This window comes from Solanum stenotomum, chromosome 3 (genome assembly GCF_019186545.1).
Source record: "Solanum stenotomum isolate F172 chromosome 3, ASM1918654v1, whole genome shotgun sequence".
Classification (NCBI taxonomy): Eukaryota; Viridiplantae; Streptophyta; class Magnoliopsida; order Solanales; family Solanaceae; genus Solanum; species Solanum stenotomum.
This window is the reverse complement of record NC_064284.1, coordinates 42,342,404-42,362,567: the sequence shown is the minus strand read 5'-3', so window position 1 is coordinate 42,362,567 and position 20,164 is coordinate 42,342,404. Positions and strand designations below refer to the sequence as shown.

The window sequence follows — 20,164 nt, the reverse complement described above, 5'->3', positions numbered from 1 at the left end:
GTTAATCCCCTTCCATAGCTCAACACTTGGAATCTTCAAAAATCAGATACTGGAACCCTCGCAGTATCAATCTACGGATCAACAGTACGGTCCGTAGATCAATCTACGGACCGTCAATGGCCACCGTGGTTCCACACTCTGTCAAATTTCCCTGATTTTCCTTCCATGCCTTGCCTGCTGATCTACGGCCATCACCTACAGAGCGTCACTAGACCTACGGTTCATAGATCACCTCCGTAGATGCCCTTTCTGTAGTTTATTTCAACTGTACCTTTATTTCCACGCCTGAACGTCTTTCTTGAAAAATATGATAAAAACACATAAAAGCCAATTCAAAAAGGCCCTAGACACACACAACTTGTAAGTGAAATGTATTTGAAATACCGTAAACTCACGGTATATCAATGGACCCTATGATTCAAGCAGTTCCTAAGATGAGTAGTCTCATTGAGTCCTTGAGTTCTAGAGTTGTTGAGTTTTATATATGGTAATTCGGCAAGAAACCTATTTTGAGAAGTCATTTACATTATTTTAGAATTTGTTTTAAGACTTGAGTAAGTGAGGATGAGGATGATGAGAGTCAAGTTTCATTCAAAATAATATATGAGAACTAAGTATTCCGAAGAGTAAATTTTTTTACATTTAAGAAGAAAGGAAACAACGATTTCCAAAAGAGTTCATGAGAAGTTTTGAGTATAATCTCTTTTAAGAGAAACCTTTTGAGTAATAATCTCAAAGTTAAGGATTAGGAAATGGGTTTTTAATGATCTAAGTTATATTTTGGGAGTACTATTTCGCAACGATATAGGGGAGAGTTTAAATAACTCACAGCCCTCATAAACCATGTAGCCAACGTGGGTAGAAAGGGTCATGATTTTTATATGATTTCTTATTGCTTTTTAAGAATAGATTAGTCGATCCACTTAGTTGAGGAGTTTTATGCCCCGACAAGGTATAAGACGGTTATGGCAGCGTGTGCGAGACATTGTATCATCACATAGCTCATAGTGATGGTTGTTGGCTAGAGAATTTCCCAAATAAGAGTTATTATTGTGTTTTCACATAAAAATGAGTTGCTATTGTATTTTTTAAATATAATTCAGTTGATATATTGTTTTACATCTTTCCATATATTATATCTTTTATTGTTGCTTTATCCTTGGGTATCCTGATTAGAGTATCTTATTATTGAGTTGAGCTCTATTTCTTTGAGTTTAGTTAAACTATATTACACTCAGTTGAGTATCTTATTGTTGAGTTGAGCCCTATTTCTCTGAGTTGAGTTGAACAATGTTCCACTGAGTTGAGTATTTTATTATTTAGTTGAGCCCTATTTCTCTAAGTTGAGTTGAACTATGTTCCACTAGTTGAGTACTGAAGAATTATCTATAAAATGTTGGAATAATTGTAGTTGATAGTGAAGGGTACCAATATTTTCTAAAAGATACAACTCAAAATTATATTACGCACTGAAAATTTGTCTTTTTTAAAAAAAAATTACATTGATGACATGGTCTATCTCTACTTATGTAAATATTTTTTGCAAATCATTATCATCCATATGAATTGTGGTACACTAATGGTTAGTGCACAAATTATGTCTATAAATATTATGGTGTTTGTAATGTGCATATAATGTACTGTTGAAAAGAGAATATATAGAATTTCTTATAATCATCTCGTGATATCAATTTGAAATAATTTTGAAATTAAATTTGGTCCATGGACCAACTTTATATGTATTAAAATCAAAATCACACAAAACAACAAAAGAAAGTAACAAAAAATGGGCTCAAATATTCCAGTCCACAATTATAGTAGAATAAAATAGTGACAAAACCCAAAAAGGACCTAGCCCAAAAGAATGCAAGTATATATTTGAAAAAAATAACTAAAGTGTCTCTATCGTTCTCTATATAGATCTACGAAACCCTATCGATGTTGCTTTCCTCTTCACATTTTAAGTTTTGATTCAACCTTCCAAGGAGATTTCTCCCAGATTTGTTATCTTTGATACCTTCTTCAGTTATTCTGATTTTTATTTTTACGGTGATGATGACCATCTAGAAGCTCAAACGATGCTCGTCAAGATGAGGTTATGGAATTTGGAATTCCTCTAGAGAGTTTTTCTTCTTGATGCATTTTTTTATGTATGTAATAACCTATGATATCAGGATGTCTTTTCATTGTTTTGTTTGTTTGTTCACTACTACTCCCTATGTGTGTGTTGTATGACATTATGCTTTGATTTACTTGTATTTTCTCTAGTTATTTTTTGCATGTGCTAGATTTTTTTAGATATTCTATGTTTACATTCTAATTAATGGTATGTATGCTTTGTCCATTTTGAAAATTATTCGCTCCATACTTAGGTGCTCTTGAAAATTCTATATTGACATATGCTTTTATTTTCTATAAGCTGAGTTAGAAAAATAATTTGCTAAATAATTATTTTTTATGAATATTTATGATTAATTTATATGTGTTGTGTCTCTTATTGAAACATAGTTGATTGAATGATTAGATATCAAATTTGTGTTAATATCTGATTTTTATATTCAAAGTATATCTAATATGAGAATATATACAAAGGTTTTTTTGTAACTTCTCAGTTAATAAAGAAGGAATAAGTTTGATTTATTTTTGTAAGTATGAACAATTTGTAATTCTTAGTACATACATTTATATGTACTAATTTCTCAATGTAAAGGAGAGAATTTTCATACTTCAATTCATATTAGGTTACTTAGTTCACTACTAGATAGTACACTTTTACATTAAAATTATAATAGTCAAAAAATTGCATATGAATTATGAGTGATAACTATAATTTCATACAAGAAAAATTTGCATTTGATGTAACATTTCATTCTAATTTCGATGCCCTCATTATATTGCAACACTGATATTATTTAACAGAGTTTAGGAGCCAAGCTAAATTATTTGATGTGTTCAATCCCAGGACAAAAAGTATCTATATTTTGTGAGATTATAGATGATGGGTCCTTGAGCTTCTATACAAGGTATTAATTCATAACTCTGCCTAAAAAATTATATAAACTGAGATTTTTTTTTTAAATAATGAGGATAATTTCTTTTAATATCCTTGAATAGTTGTAATTGGAAGGAAATATGTAAGTTATTTGTAATTATTTTTTTCATAACCGTGATTTTCTAGAAAAGTTTTTCATTATTTTCTTTGGATGTACATTTACTTTGTTTTAGCTACTAAGGATCTAAAAAGAAAAATACACATTAGGATATGAGTAAAGAAACTCTCAACTTTAATAGTGTCATTCTAGAGGAATAAGAAGTGAAAAGTGAGAAATATATGCCTCTTATACATCGACTTCTTATCATAGATAAAAGTACTTAAGAAAATATCTGGATGCAATATTACAGAGATTCATATACATAGAAGTGTTAAAGAAGCACATATTTTGGTAATAACTATAATTCAACTTTTTTCCTAATTAGAAGTATTCCCTGTAACAACTCACTTCTTTAAGAATCAAAGTTAAAAGAATAAAAATCTCCATCTATTTGAGGTAAGGTTCTTCCCCTCTTCGTCCCTCCTTGCCGATGAACATAGATGGAAAATTCTAGATGTGTTTTTAGTAAAAACTAATGGGATGGTGATCAAGAGACGTGAGTTCATGTTGTTCCCATTGTATCGAAGAGATTTGGGGATATTCTATGCGCTAAATTGTTAGCATTTTCAACTTTGTACAAAAAAAAAGTATTTTTAATGGTAAGCTAGTAACTTAATTTTTAATGGGTAAATTTACAATAACTAACTTTTATCTTTGATTGTCCTCTCATTTAATATACTATATTAGGATATGATTCATACCAAAATATGTTTATATGGTAAATAATAAACCTCTCTCATTACAAGAAAAATTTACTACTTGAATTATCTAGTGTACTTGATTTCCCATTAAAATTAAAATGAGGCATGGTGTATCCCATCTACTATTTACATCAAATTATTTCAATTAAAATTATATAGATGTATACTTAGAAACTCGAGTTTCATAAATATTTTCTTCCTTTATTCTACATCTTCATTCTTTTATTGGTATCTAGGAAAGTACTAATACACTAGTCCAATCTTAGTACTCTCACCGTTCACTTTTACTTGTCCATTATAACAAAAATATATTCACTTTTTTTGCTTCAGGGTTGAAGGATTAATTGTAATATCTGCCACCACACCGTACTGTGCCCACAATCTCTGCCAGTCTTTGCCGTAGCTACTCTCACCGGTAACTGTGACCTCTCCATCAACATTTGTTAAGGTTTTATGTTCGTGCAGTTGCTACCTATGCTGCCATTGGTGACTCCCATGGCCTAGAAACCCAAATCTCTTATTGCTTTATTCTCTCTCTTATATATTTTCTTCTTCTTTCTACTACTTTTTTTCCAGATGAATACTATGATTGGATCTTGTCCTACTACAATGACTTTCGTTGTATCTCCCGTGACCCACATTGTTTGAGCTTCCTTTTCCTTATTATTTACTGTCTTTTCTTCCTATTTCTACTATTTTTGCACGTAATTATTCGAACCATACAAAAGTGACAAAAATATATTCACTTCTTGTTTCTTCAACATTTGCTATACAAAAAAGGTTCTGATTGAGATCTTGCAATATTTTCGTTTCTTACATAATATTGTCGACCCAACATAAACCTTTCCAGTTTTCATTGTATTCTTACATTTGATCAGCTACCATTCATAATTTTATTTCTTAGATTCAATGATTTATTTTCTACTAGTATGGAAACTCGTTTTCATAACTTCTACGTTCAAAATTTCTCTTATATTTGATTTATTTCAAATATGTTAGCTTGTATTTTGGTTTTAAGATTTGTTTCCATTGTTATATGCACATTTAAAGTTATTTTTGTTAGCTAATGTTCAAATGTATCTTTTTTGTCTAATAGGTGATCTCCTGTGTTAGTAACCTATTGCATCTCTCACTCTCTATTCATCCATAGTGTCATATATTGCATAAATCTTGTGGGTTGTCTTGCGTTAGTATAATGTGTTTATACATATTCTAGGGCTGATTTCTTAAGTTAATTCATTATATTATTTCTTGCTTTTCATCTATTTTTAGTAGAGTAAATTAGTCCTAGACTCTATGATTGTTTAGGTAGTTCTAGTAGATTTCTATTTCTTTTACATCTTATTTAGCTTACATATCTCTAGTGGCTTTGGTGAACGATGGTGGACTAAGGTCATGTGTTCGGTTGAGGCCGGGGGCAAGGAAAGTAGTGGTACCTGGGTTATGAAGTTTCCTAATCTGAAGGTATAAGGTCATGGAACATAGGATCGCAAACGGAAAACTCCATAAATCTAGTGAAGACTCTGAAAAAGAGGAAGATAAATATAGTTCATGTCCAAGAGTATCAGGGTCGGAGATGTGGACGAGTTTATATGGCCATATTGAGGAAATTTGTAGTAGCTTTGATGATTTCACAAAGCCATTGTTTTTTTGGAGATGAATGGAAGTAGAGCTTTAATTTTGGATTTTCCTAAAGCTTTTGAGTTAGTAATATAATTGGTAACTTGTGTGTTCCATAGAGGGAGTGTTAGAAATTTGCTTTTTCAACTGCAGTTAGTTTTACTTTTACTGCTTTATATTAGATAAGACTTAGTCAATTAATTGTTAGCCGTCTATTCCTATTATTTAGGAGTAAGTTAGTGAGTTACGAATATTCTAGTAGTGGGTTTACTGCTTTCTGTTTTTTATTCAAGTCTTATAAATGTAATTTGAAGACATCAATAAAAATGTTCTTGTACCAATATTCTTCTTGACTTCTCTGCTTTCAAATAACTCATACTTCTAAAATTTACCAACAATTGGTATCTAGAGCTTTTTTATCTTGCGGGATTTGTGGGTATTTCTGTGAGTGATTGTTTCAAGTGACTCAAGAACCACTACCAGAAACAACAAAAGATTAAAAATGGAAGAAAGCTCAAGTTTCTCGGCAATGGCACCTCCTGTCTTCACTGGTGAAAAGTTTCACATATGGGTGGTGAGGATGGAAGCTTATCTCGAAGCTTTAGATCTTTGGGAGGCAAACGAGGAAGGCTATGAAGTTCTTCCGCTACCCGGAAACCTAACAATGGCTCATCTCAACAATCACAAGGACAAGAAAACTAAAAAATCTAATGCAAAGGCATGTCTCCTTTCAACAGTCTCTTCAATAATTTTCACTCGTATCATGTCTCTAAAATCAGCAAAAGCCATATGGGATTATCTTAAGGCAGAATATGAAGTAGATGATCATATCAAAGGTATGCAAGTGTTGAATCTCATTAGAGACTCTGAGTTACAGAAGATAAAAGAATCAGAAACCATCAAAGAAGACTCTGACACGCTTATAAGCATAGAAAACAGAGTAAGATTACTTGGTTCTGACTTTAAAGACTTGTGTACTGTTGAAAAGATTCTGGTTACTGTACCTCAAAGATTTGAAGCCACCATTACCACTTTGGAGAACACCAAGGATCTGTCAAAAATAACTTTGGCGGAATTATTGAATTCCTTGTAGGCTCAAGAAGAAAGAAGGGTTATGAGAGAATATGGAATTAGAGAGGGAGCATTGGTGGCCAAACATGAAGAGAGTGGAAGATACCAAAAGAAAAACAATAAGATGAACCAACCAACAAATGGAGAAGGAGCAGCTCGCTACAACAACAAAAGTGAAGGAGGTAGCTTTAAAGGAAACTATCCTCCTTGTAAGCATTATGGAAAGAATGGGCACGCGCCGTATAAGTGTTGGAAAAGGTCGGATGCGAAATGTAGTAAGTGCAACCAACTCTGGTATGAAGCAATTATTTGCAAGAGTAAGTTGCAGCAGCAAGATGCAGACACCCAAGTTGTTAATGAACAGGAATAGGATCAACTTTGTGGCATCATGTTTTGCTAGCAATGTTTCAACTGAGGCTTGGCTGATTGATAGCGGATGCATAAACCATATGACTCATGACCAAGAGATCTTTAAAGACTTGAAGCCTACTGGAGTAACAAAAGTCAGAATAGGTCATGTCGGTTATATTCTGGCAAAAGGAATGGGAACTATTACAATTAAAACACAATCAGGTACTAAAGCAATTTCCGATGTTCTTTATGTACCAGACTTAGATCAGAACTTGTTAATTGTTGGTCAATTGTTAGAAAAAGGTTTCAAACTATATTTTGAAGATAAATATTGCTTGATCAAGGAAGCCTCAGGACATGACTTGTTTAATGTCAAAATGAGTGGCAATAGTTTTTCATTAAATCAATTGGAGGAAGAACAAGTGGTGTATTCGGCAAGAGAAAATTCTTCCGAGTTATGGCATAAGAGACTCGGACACTATCATTATCAAGGGCTTCTCAAAATAAGAGAATTGGTGATAGTCGAGAACCTTTCTAAACTGGGCACGAGTTCTAAAAATTGCCGAGCTTGTCAATTTGGAACACAAAGTAGACTTCCATTCCCAAAGGCAACTTGGAGAGCAACAAGAAATTGCAACTCGGTCACACCGATATTGGAGGACACCAAAGGACTCCTTCACTTAAAGGTGGTCTTTGTTATGTTATTTTTATTGATGATCTAACCCGAATGTGCTGGATTTATTTTTTAAAGTACAAATCGGAGGTCAAGTGCATTTTTTTGAAGTTCAAAGCGAAGTTGGAAAATGAAAGTTACTGCAAAATTTAGATTTTACGATCTGACAATGGCAAGGAGTACACCTCTCATTAGTTTGATATATTTTGTGAAGAAGCAAGAATTGAACGCCAACTTAATGCTCCTTATACTTCTGAACAAAAAGAAGGTAGTGAGAGAAGAAACATATTTATCATGGAGATGGCAAGATGTATGTTATTCGAAAATAATTTGCCAAAGATGTTTTGGGCAGAAGAAGCAAATATAGTTGTGTTCCTACAAAATAGACTTCCCTCAAAAGCTACGAAAGATCAAGCTCCTTTTGAAGCATGGTATGGCTACAAGCCTCCGCTGCATTTTCTTAAAGTGTTTGGTTGTCTTTGTTTTACCTATGTACCTCAGGTCAAACGGGATAAACTAGATAAGAATGTTGCCCCGAGTTTCTATTGGGTACAATAATGTTTCAAAAGCGTACAAAATGCTTCAACCTGAAGGTGAGAAAATAGTTATCAGTAGAGATGTACACTTCATGAAGAATGAAGAATGGGATTGGGATGACTCAAGGAATTCCATCTACAAAACAAGCTCATGGTTAAATGAAAGGGACGATGATCCACCAGTTAGGGGAATAGATTGTTCTTTGATATATATGAGAGATGCAATGTTGCGATTCGTGAACCTGCTAAACCTAAAGATACTCTCAAACACCCCAAGTAGAGAAATGCAATAGAGGAGGAGCTGTTTATGATAAAAAAAAATGATATGTGGCACCTTGTTGACAAACCTCAAGGTTAAAAAGTAATTGGGGTAAAGTGGATGTTCCGAACCAAGCTAAATGTTAATGGTTCAATCAACAAGCATAAACCAAGGCTTGTAGTTAAGGGTTATGCGCAGATTTTTGGTATAGATTAGTCTGACACTTTTGCTCCAGTTGCTAGGTTTGACACGATCAGATTGTTTATAATTGTTTCTGCACAACGTGGCTGGAAAGTGCATCAGATGGATGTCAAATCAGCATTTCTTAATGGCATTCTTGAAGAAGAAATTTATGTTGAGCAACGTGAAGGGTTTGTTATAGATGGAAAGGAAGATAAAGTCTATTGACTACATAAGGCTCTTTATGGCTTAAAACAGGCACTAAGAGCTTGGTATAGTCGAATAGATGATTATTTGCTCCGTCTTGATTCTGAAATGAGTTTTTCAGAATTCACACTTTATGTTAAACATAATAGCAGTGAGATTCTTTTTGTTTCTCTTTATGTGGATGACCTTTTGATTATAGGGAGCAGTGAAAAGCTAATTGATGAGTTGAAGCAAGATATGACGCAAGCTTTTGAAATATCTGATTTTGGTCGAATGACATATTTCCTTGGAATGGAGATTACACAAGGAAAATATGAGTTTTTCGTTTGCCAGAAAAAGTATGCAAAGGAAATTCTCAAGAGATTCAAAATGGAAAAATGAAAAGAGATGAGTACTCCTATGAACCAAAAAGAGAAACTCAGTAAAGATGATGGAGCCGAAAAGGTGGATGAGACATACTTCAGAAGTTTCATTGGGTGTTTAATGTACCCTACATCAACAAGACTCGATATATTGTATGATGTAAGTGTTTTATAAAGATTCATGCATTGTCCTAGTGAAGTACATTTGCAAGCAGAGTACTTCAGGGTACTGTTTTAGTCTTGGTTCTGGAATTTTCTCATGGAGTTGTAAGAAAAAAGATATTGTAGTTCAATCTACTGCCGAAGATGAGTTTGTGTCAGCTGCAGCAGCAGTAAATCAAGCATTGTGGCTGAAGAAAATTTTGGGTGATTTGCATATGAAACTGGATGGCAGCGTCAAAGTGTTCGTGGACAATGAAGCAACAATAGCTATATCTCATAATCTTGTGTTTCAGGGAAGAAATAAGCACTTCAAAATCAAGTTCTTTTTCTTGAGAGAAGTGCAAAAAGATGGAGATGTAACTCTTGTCTACTGCAAGATAGAAGAACAATTGGTTGATATATTCACTAAGTCTTTACCAGTCAGCAAGTTTCAGCTTCTCAGACAGAAAATTGGAGTTTGCAGTTTCCAAAGCAAGGAGGAGTGTTAGGAATTTTATTTTTCAACTACAGTTACTTTTACTTTTACTGCTTTATATTAGGTAAGACTTAGTCAATTAGTTGTTAGCCATATATTCCTATTATTTAGGAGTAAGTTAGTGAGTTAGGAATATGCTAGTAGTGGGTTTACTGCTATCTGTTTTTCATTCCAGTCTTATAAATCTAATCTGAATACATCAATAAAAATTTTCTACTACCAATATTCTTCTTGACTTCTCTGCTTTCTAATAACGCATACTTCTAAAATTTACCAATAGGGAGAGCCAATTGGTTACCTTTCATAGCATGGTAGTTAATACTATCATGACCCAAAGTAAAACCTAAATGACACATGGCGTATAGGACCCCGTAACTCCCTACACAAACCACATGACATACATACAACACAATAGAGTGTACAATAAGAGGGTTTAAGTAAGTCATCTCATATCATAAAAGAGAGTTTGAACATAAGTGCATAATCATAATTATGTAACAAGCCCTTCTAAAACAACATAGGATTGGTGGGACGTAACCCATACACCACGTAAAAGGTTTCAAGAGTAAAGAATAAACGCAATAAATGGTCTTCATGGCTTTTCCCTCAGAGTATTAGGACTCGCCAATCCAATAGCTATTAGCAATCCAAGCTAGCCATGAGCGGGAGGAGAAGGAGCGTCGGACCCTATATTATGAGATAATAAAGGTACAAATATGCATTAGTACACATAATGTATTGTGTGTGTGGAAAATGCGTAAATGTAGACATGATGTTATAGTAGGCTTAACACATGTAATGCATGACCAAGTAAGCCGTTTAAAATCTTAGAAAACATATTCATTATAGACATCAGACAAGGTCATACGTTAATAAAAAGGTATAATGTAAGCGTTAAGGAAAAATGATAGATCTTTTGTGGGATATTAGCTTTAACTAACAATAAACCATGCGAGCTCTGACATGAAATTCTGTGTAACCCTCACACAAAAAAGAGGTAATCTAAGTGCCAAGGTAGAACTCCATATCATTCATTTAGGATATGTGGATCTACTAGCTAAGTCATTTAAGACAACCTAAGGGGGCACGTAGTTTGGAACTAGAGTTTACTACTATAAACTACCCTAATTTAGCCTCCACCTCAAAGTCCTCTTGGTGCTAAGTAAAATCCCAACGGAGTAGACAAAGTCAATTATTAAAGAAAAACATTAGGAAAGACAATAATCAAAATACCAATTCAAGTCATAAAATCGTATAACAGTAGCTCCTTTGAAAACCATGATTTCTTTAACTTTGTCATAATAGACACTTACCTTTCTAAGAATCTAAAATCATGATTTCCTTCCAAATTCTGAGAAAACATTTTACAAACCATTGATACTTAAATTAAAATAATACTTAAATCATAACTTCTTCCTTTCATAAAATATGCATTAAATTCTTTATCAATTCATTATCGTAGTTCATACTTCATAGGTGAAAATCAAAGCATAAATCATGGGTCTATATGAAGTTAATTTCAAATCATGTAATTAGATTAAATCATGCATACTAAGATATAATAACATCAATTGAATGATAATCAAAAGGACCCATGGAGATTGACGTAAACCCTAATTGAATTGGATATTAAAGTTCTTTTGTTACCTAATGGATGAAAGGGATCCATTTGGGATTCCCAAAAACCTTGATAATCAAAACCTAAGAAAGAATATTGTCACCCTGATGCTTGAAACCCTAGCTTTCACCTTGGAGCTTGAGAGAGAATTGAAGAGAATGAACTTGGAGGGAATTTGGGGATTCGAGTATATATGATAGAATAATGTGTTTTTGAAGTGTTAATTTAATTAAAGTTGTACTTATAGGTTCCAAATGACATAGTTTAGAGGATATTGTGAAGACGAGCATAAAGTACAATTATTTTGTGAATGCAGTTTTTGACCGATTAGGCATTGATCCTTCAGGTAGGATCTTGCATTTTATTGTAAAGTTTGATAGGTCCGACTTAATATGGTTGAGGGACCAAAAAGGCTTTGATACCCTGTTACAATTTAATGATGGCTTTACTTATGTTTATGTATAAATTTTGGAGGAGGAACCTAATTCTAGACCGCTATAAAGTCATGCAAAAAAAGTTGTACTTGTTGGTTATTCTGATTCAGAAGCAGTTACAACTCCAGCAGGTGATGATGAGAATGAATTTACAAAGCCTCTGAAGAATGCACAGTTCCAGTCAGCTAGAGAGAGTAAGCCTCTAAAGAAAGCAATGGGTAATCAGTCAGCCGGAGCTGAAGAGGTAAACCTCACCTCTGGCTCCTAATGATGTTTACCGTCTCCAGCTTAGGCTGACTAATTACCCGTTGCTTTCTTCAGAGGCTTACTATCTCCAGCTGACTAGAACTGTGCCTTCTTCAGAGGGCTTGCCAATTCATTCTCATCATCACCCTCCGGAGTTGTATCTGCTTTTGAATAAGAATAACCAACAAGTACAACTTTTTCCGCATGACCTGATGGCGGTCTAGAATTAGGTTCCTTCTCCAAACATTATACATAAACATGAGAAAAACCATCATTAAATTGTAATAGGGTATCAACGCCTTTTTGGTGCCTCAGCCTTATTAAGTAGGACCTATCAAACTTCACTATAAATGCAAGATCCTACTTGAAGGATCAATGCGTAATCGGTCAAAAACTGCATTCACAAAATCATTGTACTTTATGACAGTCTTTACAATAAGCTGATGGGAAAATACTCGTCAACCATAGATTCATGTACTAGAAACCCAACATTTAACCCACTTCTCATGAAACCTTTCCTACGAACCATCGACCTTTCCACGCTCCGTAGACTCTATTTGTAGACCTCAACTTTCAGTCCAAAATTTCACGAAGTCTGGATCACTTCTACGGACACCTCCTATGCCCCATAGGCAATCCCACGACTCATCCTGGTCAATTGTCGATCAATTTACTGGGAAATGAATTTTCCCAAAACTTAACTCAATTCCTACAAGTGACACCTACGACCCACAGAGACATCAACAAACCGTAGATGATCTCCTAGGTTAAAGCAGTAGCCAAAAATTCAGTCCTTCCCTTTCCAGGTAAACTTTTCCATTTCAGAGGTGTTATAGATACTTAGATAGATAACTTTCTTCTTGGAAAGGGTGATAGAAGCCTTTGTAAGGATAGAAAGGTTATTTTAAGTGAGAATTGTACTAGCCAACACAAGATTTTGGTGATGGACTCTGAGATTAAGAGAATAAAAGGAGAAAACCCTATATGATTGACTGAGGATTAAATAGGGTGACTTGACCCTACTCTTTCTATAGAGATGGAGGAGAATTTCATTGTTATAAAATCATGGATTAGTAGCGAGGTTGTGCGAAGCATGTGAGATAAGACAACCACTTTCATAATGAAGTGTTGACCAAGGTGCTAGGTGTATCGAGGTGTAACATTCATGGTCATCAATGAGATAGGTAGTGAAACAGAGAAGTCTAGGGAAAAGTTGAAGCAAAGAAGGTTGTCTCTACAAATTTGGTTGAGTGCGTGGATGAGGAAAAGCAACAGACACTTAAAAAAGTCTATAAGACGATAACACAAAAACCGAGCTAGCAGTTACTACTTAAAAGCGTTTGTTTTCAAATTCTTGTATGTCAAGGTAAAGGCCAAAGATGGGGATAGGAAATTTTGAAGGATCAAGAAAATGAGATGAATAAAATCTCACGAATTGAAATGTGCATCAAGCATTATGAAGACGAGGTGTTGGTGGAAAAGACCTCCATTAAGAAAACATGGCAAACATACTTCCACAAACTCTTAAAGGAAGTAAGGGACAAAGACATTATCTTAGGTGAGTTAGTGCACACGGAAAGAGTTTGAAACATTGGGTACTGTAGGTTTTTTAGGGTAGTGGAGGTTAAACACATTATTAGTAGCATGAGTAGGGGATAAGAGATAGGACTCGATAAGATTCAAGTGAAATTTTTAAAAGAACAAAGACAAGGCATGTATAGAATTGTTGACTAGGTTTAATATTATTTTTAAGACAACAAAATACCTAAAAAATAAAGGTGGAGTAAAATGGTTCCATTGTATATGCACATATCTGATATAAAAAAATGGTTACCATTATATAGGTATCAAATTTCTATGCCACACTACCAAGGTTAGCAAGAGAGGGCTGATGATAAGGGTAAGGAATGATGTGTCCATTTCTGAGAAATAATTCAGATGGCTTCAATAGTCAATCTCCCTAGAATAAATCAAAATTTATTCTTTGAAATGGAAACCCCTTCCCTCACCCTTATCTCCACTATTCATTCCAAAACCTTCATAGTGTGGCTTAGAAGTTTGATACCCCTGTAATTGATATAGTTTTTTGGATATTTCTATTTTTCTTGTAAAATGGAAATATCGTACTACACCTACCTTCATGAGGAATAATTCACCATATTAAAAATAGAATTAAATAAATCAATCAACCATTCCATACCTACCTTGTGTGTGCTCTTTAAGAATAGGAATATCATCGTGCCTAATCTCTCTTCGTTTTATCATCTTACTAATAGCATGTTTAACCTCCTAATCTGTATAACACCAGAGTACCCCAAGTTACAAAGTCTTTCAGAGTGCGCGAATTCACCATTAATATTTTTATCCTATTATTCGGTTAAGAGTTTGTGGATGTATGCTTTGTATCTTTCCTTGATAAAGGTCTCTTTCACCAATACCTTCCCTTCCTAATAGTTTATGCACTTCACTTGATCCAAGTCGCGAGCCTTTCTTTCTCTCGCTTTCGCGAGCTTATACAACTGCTTATCCCTACCTTTTCCCCCTAGTTCAACATACAAGCATTTGAAAATTGCCTTCTTAGTAGTCTTAATTACTAACTTAGATTTTGTCTTTCTTGTCTTCTAAATCTCTTTAAGGTTGAACTTCTCTTCCTCGTCCATACACTCCACAAACTTTGTATATGCAACCTTTCTGGTTTCCACTTTGCTTGAAGTTTCCTCCCCCCCCCCCTAATATCCTTGATGACCACCAAAGTTACATGTTGATACCCATAGCATCTCTATAGCTACTCTCCTAATGGAACTCTCTGCCTTATCCCACATGTTTTCCACATCACCGCTATTTATTCCAGACCCAACACCAATACACTTCTCCCCCATCACCTGAAAAAGAGTTGGGGTGAAGCCACCCAATTTAAACCTCATTCTGTCATATAAGGTCTTCTTCCTCCTATGCCTCTTAACTCCAAGTTCATCACAAAAAGCTTGTATAGTGTTCTAATATTCTCACTCGGAATAACCAAACAAACCTTGCAAAGTCTTTAATAACTCTTCCTAATGAGCAAGTAATCTAAGTCATAGCTATCGTGCTACGAAAGGTTTCCATGTGGTTCTGCCATTTCGGAAAGTATGAGTTAGCAATAACCAACTCAAAATCCTTAGACAAATCAAGAAGCAATGCTCCACCTCCATTCCATACCCCAAAACAAAAGCCTCCACGAACATCATCAAAATCAGTATAATCTTCCCTCATTTGACCATTATTGTCTCCACCAATGAAAATCTTCTCCGTGTTTAGTATACCTCTCACTACCTCATCCAAATCCACCCAATAGAGCATTTTTACCTCATTGTTAAAGCCCTGTTGCGGTGCATAAGCACTTATAATGTTCAAATGAAACCACCAACAACTAGGTTAATCGTCATCAACCTATCATTAGTTCTCCTAACCTCCACCACTGGCTCTCGAAGGTCCTCATCAACTAAAATACCTACTCTGTTTATATCTCTTGATACTCATGAGTACCACAACTTCAACCCGTCCCCCCATGCCTTGGTACCTTCTCATATGTTATCTTATACACAAGTTATATTTATCATCCTTTGCTTGATAATCTTTACAAATTCTATGGACTTCCCCATTAATAGCCTTACTCTTAGCTAAGGAGAAATCTTAACCCACATACTTCCACTTCTCCTCACCCCCGTCATCTACCGAAGACATGACCCTAGTCCACCATCATTCCCCAAAGCCACTAGAGAGATTTAACTAGACAAGATGTAAATAAAACAAGAAGTTACTAAAACTACTTAATCAAGTAGAAAGTCTAAGACAGATTAATAGAACTACATACATGATAAAAACAAGAAATAATTCAGTGTATACACTAAATTAGTTAAATGCATACAATAAAATAAACAAGAATAAATATTAATACGAAAATGACTAGGATCAGGGACAAGAGAGAAATAGCAAACAAAAAGTGTAGATTTTGACCCAGAAATCACGAACAATGACAAAAATAAACAATAAACACATAATATAAACATAGAGAAAATAGCAAATATAAAATAAAGTAAGAAAGGCAGAATTTTTAGAAGAAAAATACAATTCCAGGAATTTTTGTAAAGGCAGACTTGATAAAGGAACCAAAATTTCAAGAATGCAGTAGAAAGCACAAGGAAAAATACAAAATACAAATTTCAACAATGTTTTAGAAAATCAAATGCAGAAATTAAAAACTCACAATAGGAAATAAACAATATAAATTGGAAATGGACAAGAAAAAAGTACACACAATCCGAACAATGCCAAAAGAAATAGAAAATAAAGGATAAATGGAAGACATCCATTGCCCAAATAGCTACAAAACTATCCTCACCAGTAACCTCAAGACTATTTTAGTCAACAGTAAGGTATTTTAAAATATAAAATAGTAAGAAAATATTTTGAGTCAACAGTAAGGTATGTGGTTATCAGGAACTACAAATGAACTATCATATCGTAGCAAACAAAGAAACAATAATCACCACAAAATATTATTAATTCTTTTAAAACATCATTGAGCATGTATGTATAAATAATTTAATCACATATCTAGTTAGATGTAAGACCATAGTTGTTGACCATTCAAGAGTGTTATAATTAATCATTATAGAATCTCAAAATTATTTTTTTTAGAAAAGCTCTGGCAGTATTTCTAAAAGGGGTCAAAACCTCACTCTATACACCTATGCAACAAGAGTTGCGTCCTCAAAGCCCTTACCTTTTTTCATTAATTAGATCAAAAACAGATGGATGATTGTCAAACGATGTGTGCCGCAATAGTTGTGGTACTGACAAAATTTGTTCTTTCTTTGGTTGAATCAATAACTAATTTTTTATTAACTAATAAAGAGAACAATATTTTTTAAGAATTTAGAAACCAAATCTATATATATGACATGTTTGATGACTTGGTTTATATTCGAAGAACTAGTCCTATTCTGAATACAACTTTATGATTTGTTATACTTTCAAACTATAACATAATGAATTTACTTAAATCTCCTTACATTGGCAAAAACTCTTTCTTTTGGGGCACAATTTTTTCTGAAGAATTTTCTTGTAAGAGAAAAAAAGGAAAACATATCAGCAATCAACATCATTCACATCAAATAGTCACGATATTGAATTTAGCTAAAAGTGTAACATTATTTATAGATCTTGGTTTCTATGTTATATTTATGTGTACAATATTTTACTTCGTTTGGTGCTAGGATTGTGCACTATCATCCAAAAGTAGGCACAATAGTCAACAGTCCAATAATGATAGAAGTATCTAAATATGTTGATCCAGAGCATCAATGATATTAAGGAGGTAGGAAGGAAATATACTTTTAGCTTATTTAAAAGTTATGCTCTGAGGTATTTTATAACTTAATAGTATTGAATTGATTTGGTTCGTGCATGATATTTGTCATCAATGCAATAGTTTTGCAACAATTGTTTCCCATTCCCCTTGATTTTTCAACAATTCAATTACCTACATATTAACAAATAAATGAAATCTTGGAAGGATGATGTGACTAAGAGATATGATTAATCGAATGATTACATGATTGAACAAAAGGGAATTAAGATTTAAAAAATTTCATAGGATGACTCTAAGACTATTGTTTATCACATGAAATGGAATGATGAATCTAAATTACCAACATGCATACTATATTAGAAGGGAGGATTGATGAGTCCACGATTTGGACTCATTTAAGGCTTTATTTTAATAGATTTAGTGTCCTCAAATACATATTTTGTGACAATAAGTGATGTAAATCTTTGTATTTCAGGTATTTGGATTGAGGAACAAAGCATGGACACTAATGATACACCGTGAATTTACGATATTTCTAATACATTTCACTTACAAGTTGTGTGTGTCTAGGGCCTTTTTATATTGGTTTTTATGTATTTTATCATGTTTTGCAGGAAAGGTGTTCAGGCGCGGAAGTTTAGAGACAGCTGAAGGAAATGCAGAAAAAGGCATCCACGGAGGTCATCTACGAACCGTAGGTCCATTCACGGTTCGTAGGTGATGACCGTAGATCAGCAGGAATGTGTTGAGGACAAATCAGGGAAATTTGACCACGGGTGGAACCACGGTGCCCATTGACGGTCCGTAGATAGATCTACGGACCGTACTGTTGATCCGTAGAGTGAGACTGCGAGGGTTCCAGTACCTGATTTTTGGAAGATGCTAAGTATGGAGCTACGAAAGGGATTGGCGGACCGTAGGTCGATCTATGGTCCGTTCTGCTGGTCCGTCGCTTTCTTCAGAGAAGCTGATTGTTGGATGCTGAAATATTTTCTAAGTCCCGAGTGACCAAAGGGACTTACGGACCATAGATCCATCAACGGTCCGTAAGTCATTCTCGTGGATCGAAGACATGTACCTGAACAAAACATTCCTTAATTTGTTTCCTTTTTTTATTTAGGATTTGTTTTCTATAAATAGGACATGTAAACCTCGTTTTTGGGGGTTAGACACTATTATTCTATTTTAGCTTTGTAACTTTGGAGATTAATTTGCAACCCTAGCAATTATTGATTTCCCAAGTTCGTTTTGAAGATTTTGGCTTTGCAATTCAAGTTAATTTTCTGGGTTTATTATTCTCTTTACGTAAGTTCATGATTTCCCCATCTACAATTATGAATTGTGTTCTTGCTAATATGAGTAACTAAATCCACAACTAGGGTTGTGGGAACCATGATCGATTAACAAAGTATGAATAGTAAATAAGCAATTCTTGACTAGTATTTTGCATGCATTGATAATTCTTTCGTTTAGAAGTCTTTTTAACGGTGGCCTACGTTAGAACTCGCCTTGTTACTACTTGCCGGACCAAGGAGGTAATTAACAAGAAAAGAATTATCAACATAGATTTAGTGTGATACTATCTAATAGGCTAGTGTCGATTGGTGCGAAGTAATAACTAAGCCAAACATCGGTTATGATGTCTAATATGAGGTAAAGGTAAGGGATAGTAAATTATACACATGTAGCCGGATCAAGGTGCGGTGTGAAATACTCTAGATGTCGGACCAAGGATTTAGAGATACCGAACTTATCACTTTGCATGTAATACACTATAAAAAGATTGTTATTACTAGGATTACTGCGTTATGAGATTATGGGGAACACGTATACCCTAGTTATTTCTCTTATCTTGATAACAACCAAAGTTGAGTTTAATTATTGACTACTTCTTAAGTTCTTACTATTTGTTTCACACAAGCATAAACCCCCCCTTTTATTACCTGTTTCTGGAAATAATTTGACTAATCGAATATAATTGTTGGTTAAAAGTAAAGTCTAAACCATTTTCCTCGTGGGATCGATCTCAACCTACAAGTTGGGTTCTTTACTTGATAACGATCGCTTATGCTTCTGAAAGTAGGTGTAATTTGAGCGTATCAAATTTTGGCGCCGCTGCCGGGGATTCTGGCTTTTAGATTTAGTTTTAACTACAATATTGAACGTTAGTCAAATATTTTCTAATTTTACTTTTTTCTTTGTTTTTGTCTCTCTCAGGTTCCGACTCTAGTGTATGCCAAGTACACGGAGCCAAGGCGAACCACTTACGCCGTACGATCCAGAGTTGAACAGAACATTGCAAAGAATGAACAATCAAGGACTCCCAGTTCATCCTATCGGAAGAAATCTAGATGAAGCAGTTGAGTTACAGCAGCCAAGACTAGTTGGTGGGGAAAACCGGGTCTAGCTGAAAATCAACTGGGAGATGCCGTGAGAGTGCATGGTCCACCAGGCCCACAACACCATGACAACCATCGGGCAACGTCGACATAGCAGACTCCGATGGACCCATCGTCCTACCTCCTCTACCTCCAGGGCACACATTTGTGATGACTAGTAGTTTGATGCAGATGCTTACAACAAGAGGCTTATTTTCAGGATCGCCATCGGAGGATCCACATGCTCACTTAGCCAAACTCAGGGTGGTCTGCAAAAGTTGTGTAGGCAGACCAGACATGGATATGAACGTCATTGGGTTATGAGTGTTCCCTCTGTCACTGACAGGCGATGCTGCAGTATGGTTCACTGAGCTTCCTTATAACTC

At 34.6% G+C, this 20,164-nt stretch overlaps 2 protein-coding genes across 2 annotated transcripts; one reads left to right on the top strand and one right to left on the bottom strand.

The window, feature by feature from the left end:
• The first annotated feature begins 5,975 nt into the window (after positions 1 to 5,975).
• On the top strand, positions 5,976 to 6,566 carry LOC125858955 (uncharacterized). Its single transcript, XM_049538712.1, has one exon. It carries the CDS (start codon positions 5,976 to 5,978, stop codon positions 6,564 to 6,566), a length of 591 nt encoding a protein of 196 aa, XP_049394669.1.
• An 8,550-nt stretch (positions 6,567 to 15,116) lies between these two features.
• LOC125858954 (uncharacterized) lies at positions 15,117 to 19,912 on the bottom strand. Its single transcript, XM_049538711.1, has 2 exons — positions 19,799 to 19,912; positions 15,117 to 15,407 (listed from the first exon to the last, which is right to left on the bottom strand). The coding sequence occupies exons 1-2, from the start codon at positions 19,910 to 19,912 to the stop codon at positions 15,117 to 15,119; spliced, it is 405 nt and encodes a 134-aa protein (XP_049394668.1).
• Between the last annotated feature and the right edge of the window lie 252 nt (positions 19,913 to 20,164).